Source organism: Cebus imitator, unplaced genomic scaffold (genome assembly GCF_001604975.1).
Source record: "Cebus imitator isolate Cc_AM_T3 unplaced genomic scaffold, Cebus_imitator-1.0 Scaffold102, whole genome shotgun sequence".
Classification (NCBI taxonomy): domain Eukaryota; kingdom Metazoa; phylum Chordata; class Mammalia; order Primates; family Cebidae; genus Cebus; species Cebus imitator.
In genome coordinates, this window is record NW_016107417.1 from 1822332 (window position 1) to 1838283 (window position 15952).

At 45.3% G+C, this 15952-nt stretch overlaps 2 protein-coding genes across 6 annotated transcripts in view; both read right to left on the reverse strand.

Moving 5' to 3' along the window:
- LOC108310201 (RNA-binding protein 4) overlaps positions 1-7347 on the reverse strand; it is an 8211-nt gene extending 864 nt beyond the window's left edge. The window contains exons 1-4 of one of the 5 annotated variants that reach the window (XR_001827663.2): positions 7216-7310; positions 5842-6265; positions 1557-2247; positions 963-1072 (exon numbers count right to left, since the gene is read on the reverse strand). Coding sequence is in view for 4 of the 5 variants with exons in the window: in XM_017537035.2 (XP_017392524.1) it covers positions 1565-2247; positions 5842-6253 (1095 nt within the window). In the remaining variant the exon portion in view is untranslated. Of the gene's footprint in view, positions 1-962; positions 1073-1556; positions 2248-5841; positions 6266-7073 lie in introns of all 5 variants that reach the window. The other 4 variants (XM_017537035.2, XM_017537036.2, XM_017537037.2 and 1 more) reach the window with 4 other exon arrangements.
- RBM14 (RNA binding motif protein 14) overlaps positions 7298-15952 on the reverse strand; it is a 24161-nt gene continuing 15506 nt past the window's right edge. The window contains exon 2 of the mRNA XM_017537034.2: positions 7298-7410. Coding sequence (XP_017392523.1) covers positions 7391-7410 — 20 coding nt within the window. The 3' untranslated portion in view covers positions 7298-7390. The remainder of the gene's footprint in view (positions 7411-15952) is intronic.

Sequence of the window (15952 nt, forward strand, 5' to 3'; positions counted from 1 at the left end):
ACAGTAAAAAAGGAAAGGTTCCAATTAGCTCCCTAAGGTTAAAAAAAAAAAAAAAAAAAAAATCAACAGTATTTCCTATCTAGGAGTTACTGCCAAGGTCCAAGTTAAAAATCATTCAAAGTCTAGATAAAAGTAGCATCAACTGTACAACTTTTAAGACCTGAGGACACCCCATTACAACTAGGGAAGAAACTAACTTTGGAAAGAAGGTGCAGAAGGGCATGTATAAGCTACACATCAAGTCACTGAAGTTTCTTCTCCAGCCCAATCAGTCATTTCCTACACAACAACCCTGGGAAAGTCACATACCTTCTGCCCTAACTGCAAAGATGAGTTATCTATCACTTACACTGTTACTGTAATTAAGAATCAATGGTAATGTCTGGGACACACTGGGAGCTACTCAAAACTAAGGGCATTGAGATTTACCCTTAAGTATAAAACAATAATCTCAAACACCTAGAGCCCAAAGCTGGCAAGTATCAGAAGAGAATATATTCAAGTAGAGCCAAATGGAACATGGGGCTCAAAATGTATCATAGTGGAAAAAGCCAGGGGACTCAGGGTAGAGCTGGTGGCTCAAGAGTATTAAATGCCCGTAACAGCTAGTGAGAAGATGAAGAAGGGAGTGATCTGCTTATGGCAAAGCTCCCAATCCTAGATTTTCAACATTACCAAAGGAGTAAAATTAACAGGTGTGCATGCATACTTAAACATATACCCTGAGAAAGCAGATGATGTCACAACTAGAACTGTGGGAGTATTTAAAAAAAAAAAAAAAGCCTAAGTGAGTGACAGGCTGGGTTGTTACAGGACAGATTGAAATATATAACAATGTGGGCACTCTATTCAGGGAATAAATCTGAGATGGGCAAAGAAGGTGGATGTTAGCATCTATGCCCAAATTTCCTTGTAGAACTTTATAAAAGACAAGTTTTGTAATTCTCTCTACCCCAACTTACCATCAAATAAGTTCTATAAAACTCCTAAGGGTTGAACCGTTCAGGAATGTCAGAAATACGCTTCAAGATTAAGATGATGCCATTTTGGTAGTCTTCTTAGTAACTGGGACCTGAGCAGTGATGACCAGTTAACTACAGTTATGGACTTTATCATTAGGGGTTGCATCAGAACTTTCACACAGCACAAAACAAAACAGGAAACTTGAAGACCTTAGAAATGTCACACACCTAGGAAACTTAACAAAGGCTCTGCAAAACAAAACACCTGAGCCTGAATGTGTGGGTCTCCAGGTAAGGTTCAATTATAGTATAGTATTTAGGTGACCCAAGATTCACCAGCACATCATTCTTTAATTTTCCAGGCACAAATAGAACCAAATTGACTCCCACTACCAGAAGCCCTGAAAAATAGCCATGAGGGCCAAAGAACTTTATATAAAGTTAAGCAGTTAGGACTTCTCTCTAACCTGTGAGCCATCCTAGTAACCTTAACCTAACCCTGCAAAAGCAAGCAAGCAGGGCAGCCTAATTGGAGCCCTTTAGGATGCGGGAGGGATGGCAAAACAAGAAGAGGGAACATCCCACAGCTCTCACCTCAAGCTTTAAAAGGCCGAGTACCGCGCTCGATCGGCATACTGCTCCCGCTCATACCGGGCCATGTCGTACAGAGAATTCCGCGCGGCTGCCGAAGCTTGGGACAACTCACTCTCATGCCCGTAACCGTAGCCCTCTCCAACAGTGGGGACTGGGGCTGTAGCGCGACGCAGGGGGCTCCGATCCCGCCCGTAATATGAAGTGGAAGCTGCATTAACTGCAGCAGCGGCTGCTGCTGCAGCAGCAGCTGTGGCAGCAGCTCCTGAGGTCGGCAACAGGTGTCTATCGTAGGGATCGAGAGAGGTGGAGGTGAGGTGACTGGCCATGGCTGTATTCTGGACTTGTGGCAGCTGGGACAGGGTTTGCTCTGCATAATTATACACGGAGGCAGCTGCAGCCGCCACTGCCTCATACGACCGGGCAGCACGGCAGCGCTTGTAGTAGGCATCGAGCGCTCCGTACGCGTTGTTGTAATACAATGAATCCCCATAGCTCATGGTGTAAGGCGTACGCACTGCTCCGTATTGCTCATTATATTGCTCGGTCAAGTCTGCCACGCGGCCTGAACGATCTATCGGACACTCTTTGGACCAGTGCCCCTCTTTCCCGCACCGATAGCAGCCGCTCTGGTCTCCCATCCCGGGCGCAGTCCTAAGCCGGCTGGTGGACAACTGCACGTGCATTCGTTTGCCTTGAAGAAACAGACGCAAGAAGGGTTGCTATCACTCTTAGTCATAGCCCCAGCCCCTACCCCAGACACCGATCATAGCAATGGCTTTACCAAGACAATTCTAATGCAGAACTCATCTTTGCCAAAAGACAAAAAGAAAAAAAAAAATTCAACAAAAAGATTCAGTATAATGACCTGATTTCAAGCAAAGATCAATTCGATGAAGAAATATTTCAGCTATAACACTAGTTTAAATGCTAAGAAATAAACTACTCCTACTCTTGCTCAAAACAATCATCTTATTCTTTGCCAAGTAACTGCAGGTAAAAATCTTCAAACAGCAGCTCAATGTCAAAAGAAGTCAAAGAAAGAAAGAGTTCCCAAGTTTGTTCTGACACCTCCAATCCTTACTAGCAAGATATGTTTCATTAAGCAAGGAAATGTAAAGGCCAGTTTTCCACCCACCTCAAAAAAATCAAAAAAGAATGGAATAAAAGACTCCAATAATTACCACTACTAAAGAATGATCTAGGCTGAATGTAAGAAAATCTCAAGGTACATCTCTGGAAAAACCCTCATGAACTAGGGAGACTGCAGGACACAACAAACAAGTATAGCCTTCTCCCTTAACTGGGCCCTTTAAATTGCTGGTTCTGATCATCACTTTAACAAGGAGTCTTTACAATCTGACAGTTAATTTTAGTGAACCTCTACTAGGGTCAAAGGCAAACGGCAAAAACAGGGCAGGCTGTTCTCAAATGCCCGAAATTTTAGAAATACTGTAAAAACCATAGAACAAAGGTGGCTGAGGAAAGTGGGGAATAACTAGTTATACTAGTCAGTGGCCCAAACTGCTCAGTTTAAGCAGGATTAAAGTACTTATCCTTAAACTACGTATCTGAGAGCCTAAGAACAAACACCTAATATTTTTCCTGAAAATTAAAATTTGCATTCTGGAAATGAAAAGTATTACTTCTGAAAATGCAATAAAAGCAGAAACCTTTTCTAGAAAAGTTAAAACTAGCCGTGCGCGGTGGCTCACGCCTGTAATCTCAGCACTTTGGGAGGCCGAGGCGGGTGGATCACGAGGTCAACAGATCGAGACCATCCTGCTTAACACGGTGAAACCCTGTCTCTACTAAAAATACAAAAAATTAGCCGGGCATGGTGGTGCGTGCCTGTAATCCCAGCTACTCAGGAGGCTGAGGCAGGAGAATTGCCTGAACCCAGGAGGCGGAGGCTGCGGTGAGCCGAGATCGCGCCATTGCACTCCAGCCTGGGTAACAAGAGCAAAACTCCATCGCAAAAAAAAAAAAGTTAAAACTAAGTTTTAATAAGTCTTCACAGAAGCAATTTCTACCTAACATGATCTACCAGCTTACTTCTAAGGGAAATTCAGAAGAGATCTAAATCCAGCAAAACCTTCCCAATGCAACTGGTTATGATGCACCCTAAACATATACCTGTTTAAGGAGTAAATGGTCAACGGCAAGGGAGAGTCAACAGATGGATCCTCTAACAGAGAAAGTGGTGAACAAAAAATCTTACCTGCAAAATTAAGGTTAGGTTCTGGGAGACCAGAAAACACAATAGGGACAAGCGGGGTGGAAGGACCAAAATATCAAAGAGGTCTAGGTTTAATCGTTACAACTGGGAAGTTTAGGTTGCAGGTTATTAAAACAGAGTAGATATGCAATTAAGTACTTAAGTGCCTTAAAGTGCTAACCTGTAACTCTGGCATTTGCCCAGAGGGCCACTTTGGCACCTACCAAAACCAGAGAAAACAAGTGCAACTAAGAAATCAACTATGCACATTCCAGACATAAAGATCATTAATAAATGCCTTGATCTAAGGATTTGTTGGCTCTAATGCCAGAAAAATAAGTTAAATTCTAAAAAACATCTAAAAGAGATTTTAATTGGTCAAGCAATGGAGAAGATACCCAACACTGGGAAACTGAAACTAAAAAAGACCACCCTAATAAATACCACTCATCAACATACGTACATAACTCTACTAGTATTAAGAAATGAGAAATGCCAATATTAAAGAAAATAAGGTAAAAATACCTAGGCATAAATTAGAGTAAGAGGACCTAGGGTTCAGACCCCCGGAGTTTTATATAAGGATAATCTGTCCTGAATCAAGATCACACTGTCCTCCCCTTAAACTTAACCGCTACAAGCAGACACCACCTCTTCTGACTGGGTTAAAATGTGGGAAAGAGTCCAAAAATTAGTATCACACCACAAACCCTCCACAAGAGCAGCCACTGCTCCCAATTAAGTTGTTGACAAAATAATTCTCAACTTGCCAATTAAAAAAAAAGAAAGCAAACTAGACCTGAGAGACCTGTGTCATTCTTCTTTACTAACGCACAGCAATGCCCATGACACAGAGCACCCATTACTAGGAGAAATAATGATCAGACCTCCAGCTCTAAAAAAGCCCAATTTAAGGGAAATGGACACCAAAGACAGCAGTAATGACTCTCAATGAGGGGAGTGCCCAGAAAAAGAATCAGCCACTATACTGTCAGAACACAGGTTTGAAACACAGCAAGGAGTCACGGGAATACTCCATAATTTGGATAAGGCTTTGTAAATTTTTATTCAGTTCTGCTGAATTAAGTTGAAAAGGGAAAACGCTCTTTTTGATACTGGGAACCCAAATGAGGGGAGAGAAGGAGAGTTCAGATAGCAATTCACCATGGTTACCACACCTGAACTGCGACTGTTGCTTCAGACCTCAGATTCTGGAATATTTGTATTATACTTACCAGTTGAGCATCCCAAATCTGAAAATAAAAAATCCAAAATGCTCTAACAAGCATTTCCTTTGAGCAATATGTAGGCATTCAAACTGTATGGGATTTGAGATGCTTCCAAATGAAATGACAATCCACATCACCCATGCTGCCCTCCAGGACAAAAAATTTCATTTGGTCAAGGCTCCAAGATAAAACAAATCTAAGTGCTCTATTCACCAAAGATATTATAATGTCCAGCCCCCAAACCATTTTACTGCCCCTAAAATCCCAATGCCTCCTGCCCAGAAGTCCTAAAATCAGCCTTCTAATTCTACAGTGGCCTTATACTCAAACACAACCCCTAGGTACAGGTATAATACAAAAGCAACAAAAGCTGTAACCTTTTAAAGAGTTAGTGTAAGGTAGGATAGCTTAACAAGAATTCTGCTCCTACGAACACGTTGCTTGACCTGTTTTTGCAAGGTTCTTCACGTAAAATGCCTAATTCTAATCTGGTGCTGAGGGCAAGAAATTCAGAGTGAGGTACTCTGAACTGTGCCCTACTACTACTACTACTACAAGGAAAAAAAAAAACAAACAAAAACGATTTCTGCACTGATGAACACAAAAGCCTTAGGGGCTCCAAATAAAAGCTGAGTGGTTTTTCTCCATGAGACATCTGCCTACGGTAAAGCCTGTTAAGTCCCATGCGTTCTCCATCTTAGGAAGTCCATCACCCATGTTTAATTCTTCACCACCAGCCAGCCAACAGCTGTTATCTTTTCCAAATCCCTCCTTTTACTTATCCAACTATTTTCTGCACATAGCCTTATGTTCAGCCCTCTACCCAAAGAGGGTGGTTCACCTTGAAACTCTGTGTTATCAAGGCCCCTGATGGCCTCCACTGCATCCTCTGCCCGCTCCATGTGTACGAAGGCATAATCTTTCACGATGTCACATTCAATGACCGGACCATACTCCTCGAACTTGGCTCGAAGCTCCTTATTAGTGCAGGTGGGACTGATGTTGCCCACATGCAACTTTGTTGACGTTTTGCTCTTATTCTTGCTGGCTTCAACGTTGATGTTCACCCCATGAAGCTTGTAATGGTGTAGGTTGCGTATGGCATCTTCCGCTGCAGTTTTGTCTTCTATGTGCACAAAGCCGTAATTCTTAATGATGTCACATTCCAGCACCTTCCCATACTGCTCGAAAAGAGAGCGGATCTCCTGCTCTGTGGCCTCCCGGGGCAGGTTTCCGATGAACAGCTTCACCATCCTGACAAGAGCCTGGGAGAGAAAAACAAGATTGCTGACAAAAGACCTTAGACCCACATCAGTTTACAAAAAACAACAAAATGACTTTCACTTTAATGTGCAGTTCCAGTTTTCTCTCTCACACGCCTGCACAGACACCTCCACACAACCACCAAAGGGAAGTAGGCGTGAACTAAGGCCTGCTATAGTAGCCGCCATAAAACCTGCAAGAATGAGAAGACGTCTGCAATAGGGAGGTCCTTAGGAGACAAAGGGTTTGGTAAGAACTGATACTTCCAGCAGACATACGCAAGAAAGACAGCATACGAAGAGATGGCGGTACTGGGTTTTTCTATCCACTAGGAAGAAAACAAAAAAAAACAGAAGTCTACTTAGGCTTGCTGACTGCCTGCCTGAAATTATCAACAGGCTTTTCCTCACGTAATAACCAAAGCAGCCATCATTTCCGGAAAAATGAGCCTTGTAATAGCTACATTTCAGAGTTTCCTTTAGTGAACGCGCGACTCGGATCAGACAGCGAGGCGTGGAGGATAAAGCAATTACTGGAGTGGAGAATGCCTCTCTCGGGCACCGTCTGAGTTTCCGCACAACACTGAAATGCGTGGCCACAGGAGAGCTTCAGATTCACTGACCAGACGAGATCTCAAAGCCCGAAAAATTCTCCAAACAGTGTTGCAATTGCCAGGTATAAGGGAAAGGGGCTTATCCCAGTGGAAATCTTCAGGCTTCCAAGTGCAGCCAAGTCGGGCGCGGGGCAAGGTGGGGGAAAAACGCAAGGTATTCTCAGGGGGCGGTGGGGGAAGGGCTGCTCCCGGCTTACCGCGCCAATGCCGAGGACCGAGGTCGGCTCTCAGTGACGGATGTGGAGGACGCAACCCCACTAGGACACCCCCGAAGCCCAAGGGAGTGAGGTAAGATTTAACAGACTACAAGAATGGCAGTGGAAGGTCTCGGAGTCTCACCCGCACAGAAATCAGCAGGGCCTCCTCCTCGCGGCGCGGACGCTTCTGACAAAACGCTAAAATGGCGGCGGCCGCAGCAGTGGCTCTGGGTAGAGGGGGGAGGCGAGTCTACAATCGGATTGGCCACTCAATAAAGTGAAGGGCAGGCGTTCCTGCAGATACTCTTCCTGATTGGTTACCACGGACGCCAATCACCTGACAGGCCGGGAAGAGGTGGAAACGTCAGTAACCCCGGAGCTTTTATGCGAAAGCCAATGGGCATCAACCTTGCGAAGCCGAACTCGCTGATTGGGCAAGAGGTCAGCGTGAGGGCGGAACTACAAACGTAGGCTTCGGCCGGCGGGGTGCGGCCCGCCATTAGGCGGAGCGAGCTAGAGCACAGGGGTAGTAGTCTTTAGCTTCGTGGCGCCAACTTTGTTAAGCGTCCACGTTTCGCCATCTCCACGTGCACAGCCTGACAGTATTCCGCGCTCCATTTTGCCGTCCACTTTAGGTTTCTCACTCTAAACACCCAATCACCAGCCCCCTCGCGGCCAGGACGCTGTGGAAATAGTTTATGCAGACACATGCCAGGAAAAACAGCGAAGACACACCCCCCTCCTCTGGAAACCAACCTTCGCCTTGGGCCAGTAGTCCACACTGTAGCCTTGAGAATCCCGGAGCTCCCCCAAACTCAAAACCTTTCACAGGTGGTGAAAGGACCTTTGTAATGGCCCAGAAGTAGGCCCGGGAGGAGGCTGCATTGTTCAGGAGACGCTGAGGACAAGTTCCCTCTGGGAACCAGCCTCCCAGGGTCAGCGATGAAGAAACCTTTCTGTGACCATGGAGACTGAAAGTACACCCCGACCCCACCCTGAGAAAAAACTGGAGCAGCAAAGGTTTTTTTTTGTTTTATTTTATTGGGCGCCATCAGCCAGGGCTGTTTTAATTCCCTAGAACCAACCTTAGAGGGAAGAGCCTAGTCACAACCAGCTGTAAACAAAATACAAAGTAACATTCTCTAGAGGGTCCAGCTGCTGCCTCTTCTCTCATCCTTAAACTGCTTCACATAATCCCAAATTCATTAAGCAAGCAACTTTAGTCAAGACCCTTTGCAAAGCAGCTTTTGAAAAAGAAGTTAAAAGGTGGGGTGCAGGGGCTGGATGGAAGAACTTAAAACACGAACAAAACAGGCTATAAGCAGTGCAGCGTTTATGAGTGAAGATGACACAAGTACAACACACCACCATCCAAACAAAGCAGCTTATCCACCACCACCCACACCCTAAAAAGGTTTCATAAATAGAAAGATGAGGTGAGAGTTCGGGGGGAAAAAAGTGGGTTTTAAAGCCCAACATGAGGGCTGGGCGCACTGCTCCCACCTGGAAAGCCAGCATTTTGGGAGGTGGGGGGGGGCAGATCACCTGAGTTCAGGAGTTTCAGACCAGCCTGGCCAACATGGTGAATCCGCATCTCTACTAAAAATACGAAAATGAGCCAAACGCGGTGGCAGCCGCCTATAATCCCAGCTACTCAGGAGGCTGAGGCAGAAGAACCTGGGAAGCGGAGGTTGCAGTGACCACAGATTGTGCCACACTGCATTCTAGGCCAGGCGACAAGAGCAAAACAAACAAACATGATTCAGGAATCTGACTGTAGAAAACTGGTCAATAATTTATTCTACAGTAGAAAATGCTATGGAACTAAAATACAACAAAACATAACATTTACAGATGTGTTGGTCACTAATCTTGGTCCATTTCATTTGTGGATTCTGATGCACCTCTGAGCCTGCATAAAGGCCACTCAGTGATGAAGAAAATCAATTTCATGTCAGCTGCCATGTGCCCTTCAGATGTGGCCAGCATTAGAACGTAATGCATATGGTATAAAATCCTCTCCTTCAGTTAGATCTCTTGTCCCAACATATCTAGGGATAAAACGTTCTTCCAAAATACCAGTGTATCAACAATCAACTCCATTGAAACTAATAATCTCTCCATATGGGAAGGAGACTGGAAACAAATCTCAGGATCACAGTTCAAGCCCACCATGCAGACATCAAAACTACTAACCACCTCCCCATGCAGCCCAAAACCTAATTACTTGATGTGACTTCTGAAAGCCAACTAGGTCTAGTTAGCTATATAACATTTTACAAGCTCATCCAACTGAATCAATCACATTAAATAATCTCCCTGTCTTTTGCTGAGACATTTCTTGCAATGTCACCCAGGCTGGAGTACAGTGGCACTATCCATAGCTCACTGCAACCTGGAACTCCTCAGCACCAAGCCTCGATATTTTTTTTGTTGAAACAGAGTCTTGCCCTGTAGTCCAGGCTGGAGTGCAGTGACACTATCTCAGCTCACTGCAACCTCCACTTCTAGGGTTCAAGCAATTCCCCTGCCTCAGCCTCCCAAGTAGCTGGGACTACAGGCACTTGCCACCATGCCCGGCTAACTTTTTGTATTTTAGTGGAAGACAGGGTCTCACCATATTGGCCAGGATGGTCTCAATCCTGAATTTCCTGACCTCGAGGTCTTCCCGCCTCAACCTCTCAAAGTGCTGGGATTACAGACGTGAGCCACCACACCTGGCCTATTTATTTATTGTAGAGACGAAGTCTTTGTTGCCCAGACTGGTCTCAGATGCCAGGGCTCAAAAGCAATACTCTGAGCTGGGCATGGTGGCTCACGCCTATAATTCCCAGCACTTTGGGAGGCTGAAATGGGTGGATGACCTGAGGTCGGCAGTTTGAGACCAGCCTGGCCAATATGATGAAACCCCATCTCTACTAAAAAAAACAAAAAAGAGTAGCCAGGCGTGGTGGTGGGCACCTGTAATCCCAGCTGCTCAGGAAGCTGAGGCAGAAAAACCACTTGAACCCAGGAGGCAGAGGTTGCAGCGAGCCGAGATTGTGCTATTGCACTCTAGCCTGGGCAACAAGAACAAAACTCTGTCTCAAATAATTAATTAATTAATTAATGCAATCCTCTCACCTTGGCCTCCCAAAGTGCTGGGGTTATAGGCACTAGCCACTGTGCCTGGCCTCCCTGCTTTTTAAAATCCATGGCAATTTCAGCACTTTGGGAGGCTGAGGCAGGTGGATCACTTGAGGTCAGGAGTTCAAGACCAGCCTGACCAACACGGCAAAATGCCATCTCTACTAAAAATACAAAAAAAATTAGCTGGGTGTGGTGGCACATGCCTGTAATCCTAGCTACCAGGGAGGCTGAGGCAGGAGAACTGCTTGAACCCGGGGACGGGGGTGGGGGGGGTTTGCAGTGAGCCACCACTGCACTCCAGCCTGGGTGACAGAGTGAGACTGTCTCAAAAAAAAAAAAAAAAACCTATGACAACAGTTACATATAATAAGCAAGGATGATGACAATCAACAATATTTGGGGTGGTTTAATTTACAAAGGCAGCTGGATAACAGCCAATAAATTTCCTGCCTTTATTTTTTCAGAGACCATGTCACGCTGTCAACCACGCTAGAGTGCAATATCACAATCCCAGCTCACTGGAACCTTGATCTCCCAGGCTCAAGGTTCTCCTGCCTCTGCCTCCCATGTAGCTGGGACTATAGGTGTGTGCCACCACACCTGATTTCTTTTTTAATTTTTGGGAGATGAGGTCTCACTATGTTGCCCAGGCTGGTCTTGAACTACTGGGCCCAAAAACAATCCTCCCACCTCAGCCTCTCAGAGTGTTGAGATTACAGGTGTGAGCCACCATGCCCAGCCTTGGCTTTAAATTGTTTTTCGTTTTTTTTTTTTTTTTTTTTTTTTTTGGGGGGACGGGTTTCGCTCGTTACCCAAGCTGGAGTGCAATGGCGCGATCTCGGCTCACCACAACCTCCGCCTCCTGGGTTCAGGCAATTCTCCTGCTTCAGCCTCCTGAGTAGCTGGGATTACAGGCACGCGCCACCATGCCCAGCTAATTTTTTTGTATTTTTAGTAGAGATGGGGTTTCACCGTGTTGACCAGGATGGTATCGATCTCTTGACCTCGTGATCCACCCACCTCGGCCTCCCAAAGTGCTGGAATTACAGGCTTGAGCCACCGCGCCCGGCCCTAAATTGTTTTTAAAGGCAACTGAAAGAAATTCAAATTCCTTTCCTTGCACTGTAAGACCCTATACCAATCTGGTTATTGCTGGAATTCCCAACATTTCTAACAATCACCACCCTTGATCCCCAACTATGCGCCCTTCAGACATAATGACTTTATCCCAAGCTTGTTTAGACTGGAATATTCTTTGTTCTGATTCTTCACTGGCCACTGATCTAAAGACATCACTCATTCCAACCCTACCTTGGAACTCTATCCTATGACTCCATGTTGTCTTTCTGAATACTTACTAACACTTGGAATCCTATACTTATTCTGAAAGGCAGGAACCTTTTCTCTTTTTTTTTTTTTTGAGATGGAGTCTCACTGTCACCAGACTGGAGTGCGGTGGTGCAATCTTGGCTCATTGCAACCTCCACCTCCGAGGTTCAAGCGATTCTTCTGCCTCAGCCTCCAGAGTATCTGGGATTACAGGCATGCGCCACCACACCCAGCTAATTTTTGTATTTTATTTAGTAGACATGGGGTTTCACCATGTTGGTCAGGATGGTCTGGATCTCCTGACCTCGTGATCTGCCCACCTCAGCCTCCCAAAGTGCTGGGATTACAGGCGTGAGCCACCAGGCCTGGCAGCAGGGACCTTCTTTTCTTATTCCATATTATACCCCCAGTGTTAGAATTGTACTTAGTACATGGTAAGACACTGAAGTATGTTTTGACTATGTTAACAAGTAAATGAATGAATGTATGAGTTAACTTCTTGATAACCCAAAGGAGGGAAATGACTTCAGATTTTCAGTCAATATCAGGTTAAAAACCTGGACACTTATCAGTTTTGAAAACACACACCTTTACTCATCCCTAGTACACTTTCCAGTCTTCCTCAAACAGAAAAGCAGGTACCCAAAAGCCAGAGGTAACTCAGGCTAACAGCGTCTGATCATCACTTTGACAACTGGAACACAATGAAACTTAAGGTAGAAGTTAGTAGATCAAGTGTCTTCACACTGATGTTCACCTACCAGTATATTTTACTGAGTACTAAAAGAACTTAATGCTTGCCCCTTGAAAAAAATTAAAGATTTTTAACTAAAAGCCAATTAAAGAGATCAGATCCAAATCCTCTGCCTTACCACCTCAACTACAAAGAATGACATCAAAAATGATGTTTTTTTAATTTATTTATTTTTGAGACAGAGTTTCACACTTGTTTCCCAGGGCACAATCTCAGCTCACTGCAACCTCCGCCTCCAGGGTTCAAGCGATTCTCCTGCCTCAGCCTCTCAAGTAGCTGAAATTACAGGCATGCACCACCATGCCCAGCTAATTTTGGATTTTTAGAAGAAGAGAGGTTTCACCATGTTGGCCAGGCTGGTCTCCAACTCCTGACGTCTGGTGATCCACCCACCTCAGCCTCCCAAAGTGCTAGCATTATAACAGATGTGAGCCACCACACCTGGTGAAAGGGATGTTTTAAAAGTACCTTGTTGGTCGGGCACGGTGGCTCAGGCCTGTAATCCCAGCACTTTGGGAGGAAGGGGCAGGTGGATTGCTTGAGTCCAGGAGTTCGAGACCAGCCTGTGCAACATGGCGAAATGTCTCTACTAAAAATTACCTGGGTGTGGTGGCACACACCTGTAGTCCCAGCTGAGGCTGAGGTGGGCGAATCATCTGAGCATTGGAGGTAAAGGCAGCGGTGAGCCAAGATTGCTTGGGCAACCAGAGACTGTCTTGAAAATTAAAAGAAGAAAATAAAAGCACCTTGTCTGAACACAGTAGATGCTATTTTGTAGTGATTCTTAATTTGCTGACTAGACTACCAAGCTCCTCAGAGGTAAAGTGACTTGCCCAATCATCTAGAAAGCTGACATTTTCTCAGAGCCAAGAATAATATGTAATCTAGCAGCCAATCCTGAATAAAAAGGGCAGTGTATACAGCATAATTGAGAAGTAAGAGACGAGACTCTTGGAAATGAAGGACAAATACAAATTTAAGGGTTAACACTGAGGACAGTGAAAACTACTCAGACATGAAAAAGCACCTGTATCAGGTTTGTTTTTGTTTTTTGAGATGGAGTCTCCTTTGTCACCCAAGCTGGAGTGTAGTGGCGTGATCTCGGCTCACTGCAACCTCTGCCTCCCGGGTTCAAGTGATTCTTATGCCCCAGGCTCCCAAGTAACTGGGACTACACGCAGGTACCACCACACCTGACTAATTTTTTTTTTGTATTTTTAGTAGAGACAGAGTTTCACCATGTTAGCCAGGATGATGTCGATCTCCTAACCATGTTGATCCGCCCGCCTCAGACTCCTAAAATGCTAGGATTACAGGTGTGAGCCATCAGGTCGGGCCTTTTTTTTTCTTTCTTTGAGATGAAGTCTCACTGCCCAGGCTGGAGCACAGTGGCATGATCTCACTCACTGCAACCTCTGCTTCCCAGGTTCAAGCAATTCTCCTGCCTCAGCTTACCGAGTAGCTGAAATTACAGGCACGCACCACCACGCCCGCCTAATTTTTTGTATTTTTAGCAGACAAAGTTTTGCAATGTTGGCCAGGCTGGTCTTGAACTCCTGACCCCAGGTAATCCTTCCACCTCGGCCTCCCAAAGTGCTGGGATTACAGACATGAGTCACCAGACCCAGTCCAATCTGTATGAGTTTTACATGCTCAAACACTAATATATAACTTATACATCTAATAAATGACTCTGGCTCCTGGTCCAGAAATGAATTACAGGTCTGATAAAGGCTCAAACTAAAAAGCCAGGATTCTCCAGGCATGTTCAATGGGAGCCAGGAGGAAGGCTTCCTAGGCCTACAACCCCACTGCCAGCTATAACCTCTTAGCCCTCTTTGACATCTTTGAAGACCCCCTACACTATCAATAAGCTTTCTTTTCCATACTCACAAGAATTGTTCTCAGAACACAAAATAGTATTGTCAAAGCCTGGAGGTGGCCAAAACTGACATGGTCCAGTAGCCAAATCACTTCTAGGTACCCCTAATTACAGAAATTCACTGCCTTCACTGTTAAAAGTGTGTGCTGCACTCATACCTACATCCAAAATCTTTGAATCAGCTGTGTGCTGTTCCACTAGGCCATCCCAGAGAATATTCTAACTCATTTATATGAGATGACTAACATTTAATAAAAAGTGACTATATATACATGTGTCACATGTTCTCATTTGACTCTCCCAATAGTAGTATAGCATAACAATTATAAACAAAGCCCTAGATGGTTCCAATGTCTGGTTCAGTTCCTTGAGCCACCAACTTTGTGCCCATCTGATCCTCAAGTACCCACTTGAGGCCAGGCATGGTGGTTCAGGCCTGTAATCCCAGCACTTTGGGAGGCCAAGGCAGGTGGATAACAAGGTCAAGAGATCAAGACCATACTGGCCAACACAGTGAAACCCGTTGCTAGTAAAAATACAAAAAAATAGCTGAGCATGGTGGCGCCTACCTGTAGTCTCAGCCACTCGGGAGGCTGGGGCAGGGGAAATCACTTGAATCTGGGAAGCGGAGGTTGTACTGAGCCGAGATTGCGCTACTGCACTCCAGCCTGGATGACAAAGCAAGACTCCATTTCAAAAGAAAAAATAGTATCTTAAGACCAGGTGTGGTGGCTCACACCTGTAATCCCTGTTCTCTGAGGCTGAAGTGGGAGGTTCATTTGAGGTCGGGAGTTCAAGACCAGCCTGGCCAACATGGTGACACCCTGTCTCCACTACAAATACAAAAATTGGCCAGATGTGGTGTACATGCCTGTAGTTCCAGCTACTCAGGAGGCTGAGGCAGGAGAACTGCTTGAACCCAGAAGGAGGTGAGCCGAGATCGTACCACTGCACTCCAGCCTAGGCAATACAAGACTCTCTCAAAAAAAAAACAAAAGCAAAAAAACAGTCACTTAACCAACAGCCTCAACTTCTCCATTTACAAAATATATTTAGAAAATAGCTGGTCAGCCACAGTAGCTCACAGCTATAATCCAAGCACTTTGGGAGGTGATGGATCACAAGGTCAACAGATCAAGAACATCTTGGCTAACATGGTGGAACCCTGTCTCTACTCAAAGCACAAATATTAGCTGGGCATGGTGATGCATGCCTGTAGTCTCAGTTACTCTAGAGGCTGAGGCAGGAGAATCACCTTAACCCAAGAGACAGAGGTTGCAGTGAGCCCAAACCATGCCACTGCACTCCAGCCTGGGCAGACAAGAACAAGACTCTCACAAAAAAAAAAAAAAAAAAGGCCAGGCAAGGTGGCTCACGCCTATAATCCCAGCACTTTTGGAGGCGGAGGCAGGCAGATCACCTGAGGTCGGGAGTTCGAGACCAGCCTACAATGGAAAAACCCTCTTTATTTTTTTTTTTTAAAGACGGGGTTTCACCATGTTGGTCAGGCTGGTCTTGAACTCCCGACCTCAGGTGATCTGCCCGCCTTGGCCTCCAAAGTGCTTGGATTACAGACATGAGCCACTGTGCCCAGGCAGAAAAACCTTGTCTTTCGTAAAAAATACAAAATTAGCCAGGAGTGGTGTCAGATGCCTATAATCCCAGCTACTCAGGAGGCTGAGGAAGAGAATCGCTTGAACCCAGGAGGCAGAGGTAGCAGTGAGCAGAGATCGAGCCATTGCATTCCAGCCTGGGCAACAAGAGCAAAACTCCGACTCAAAAAAA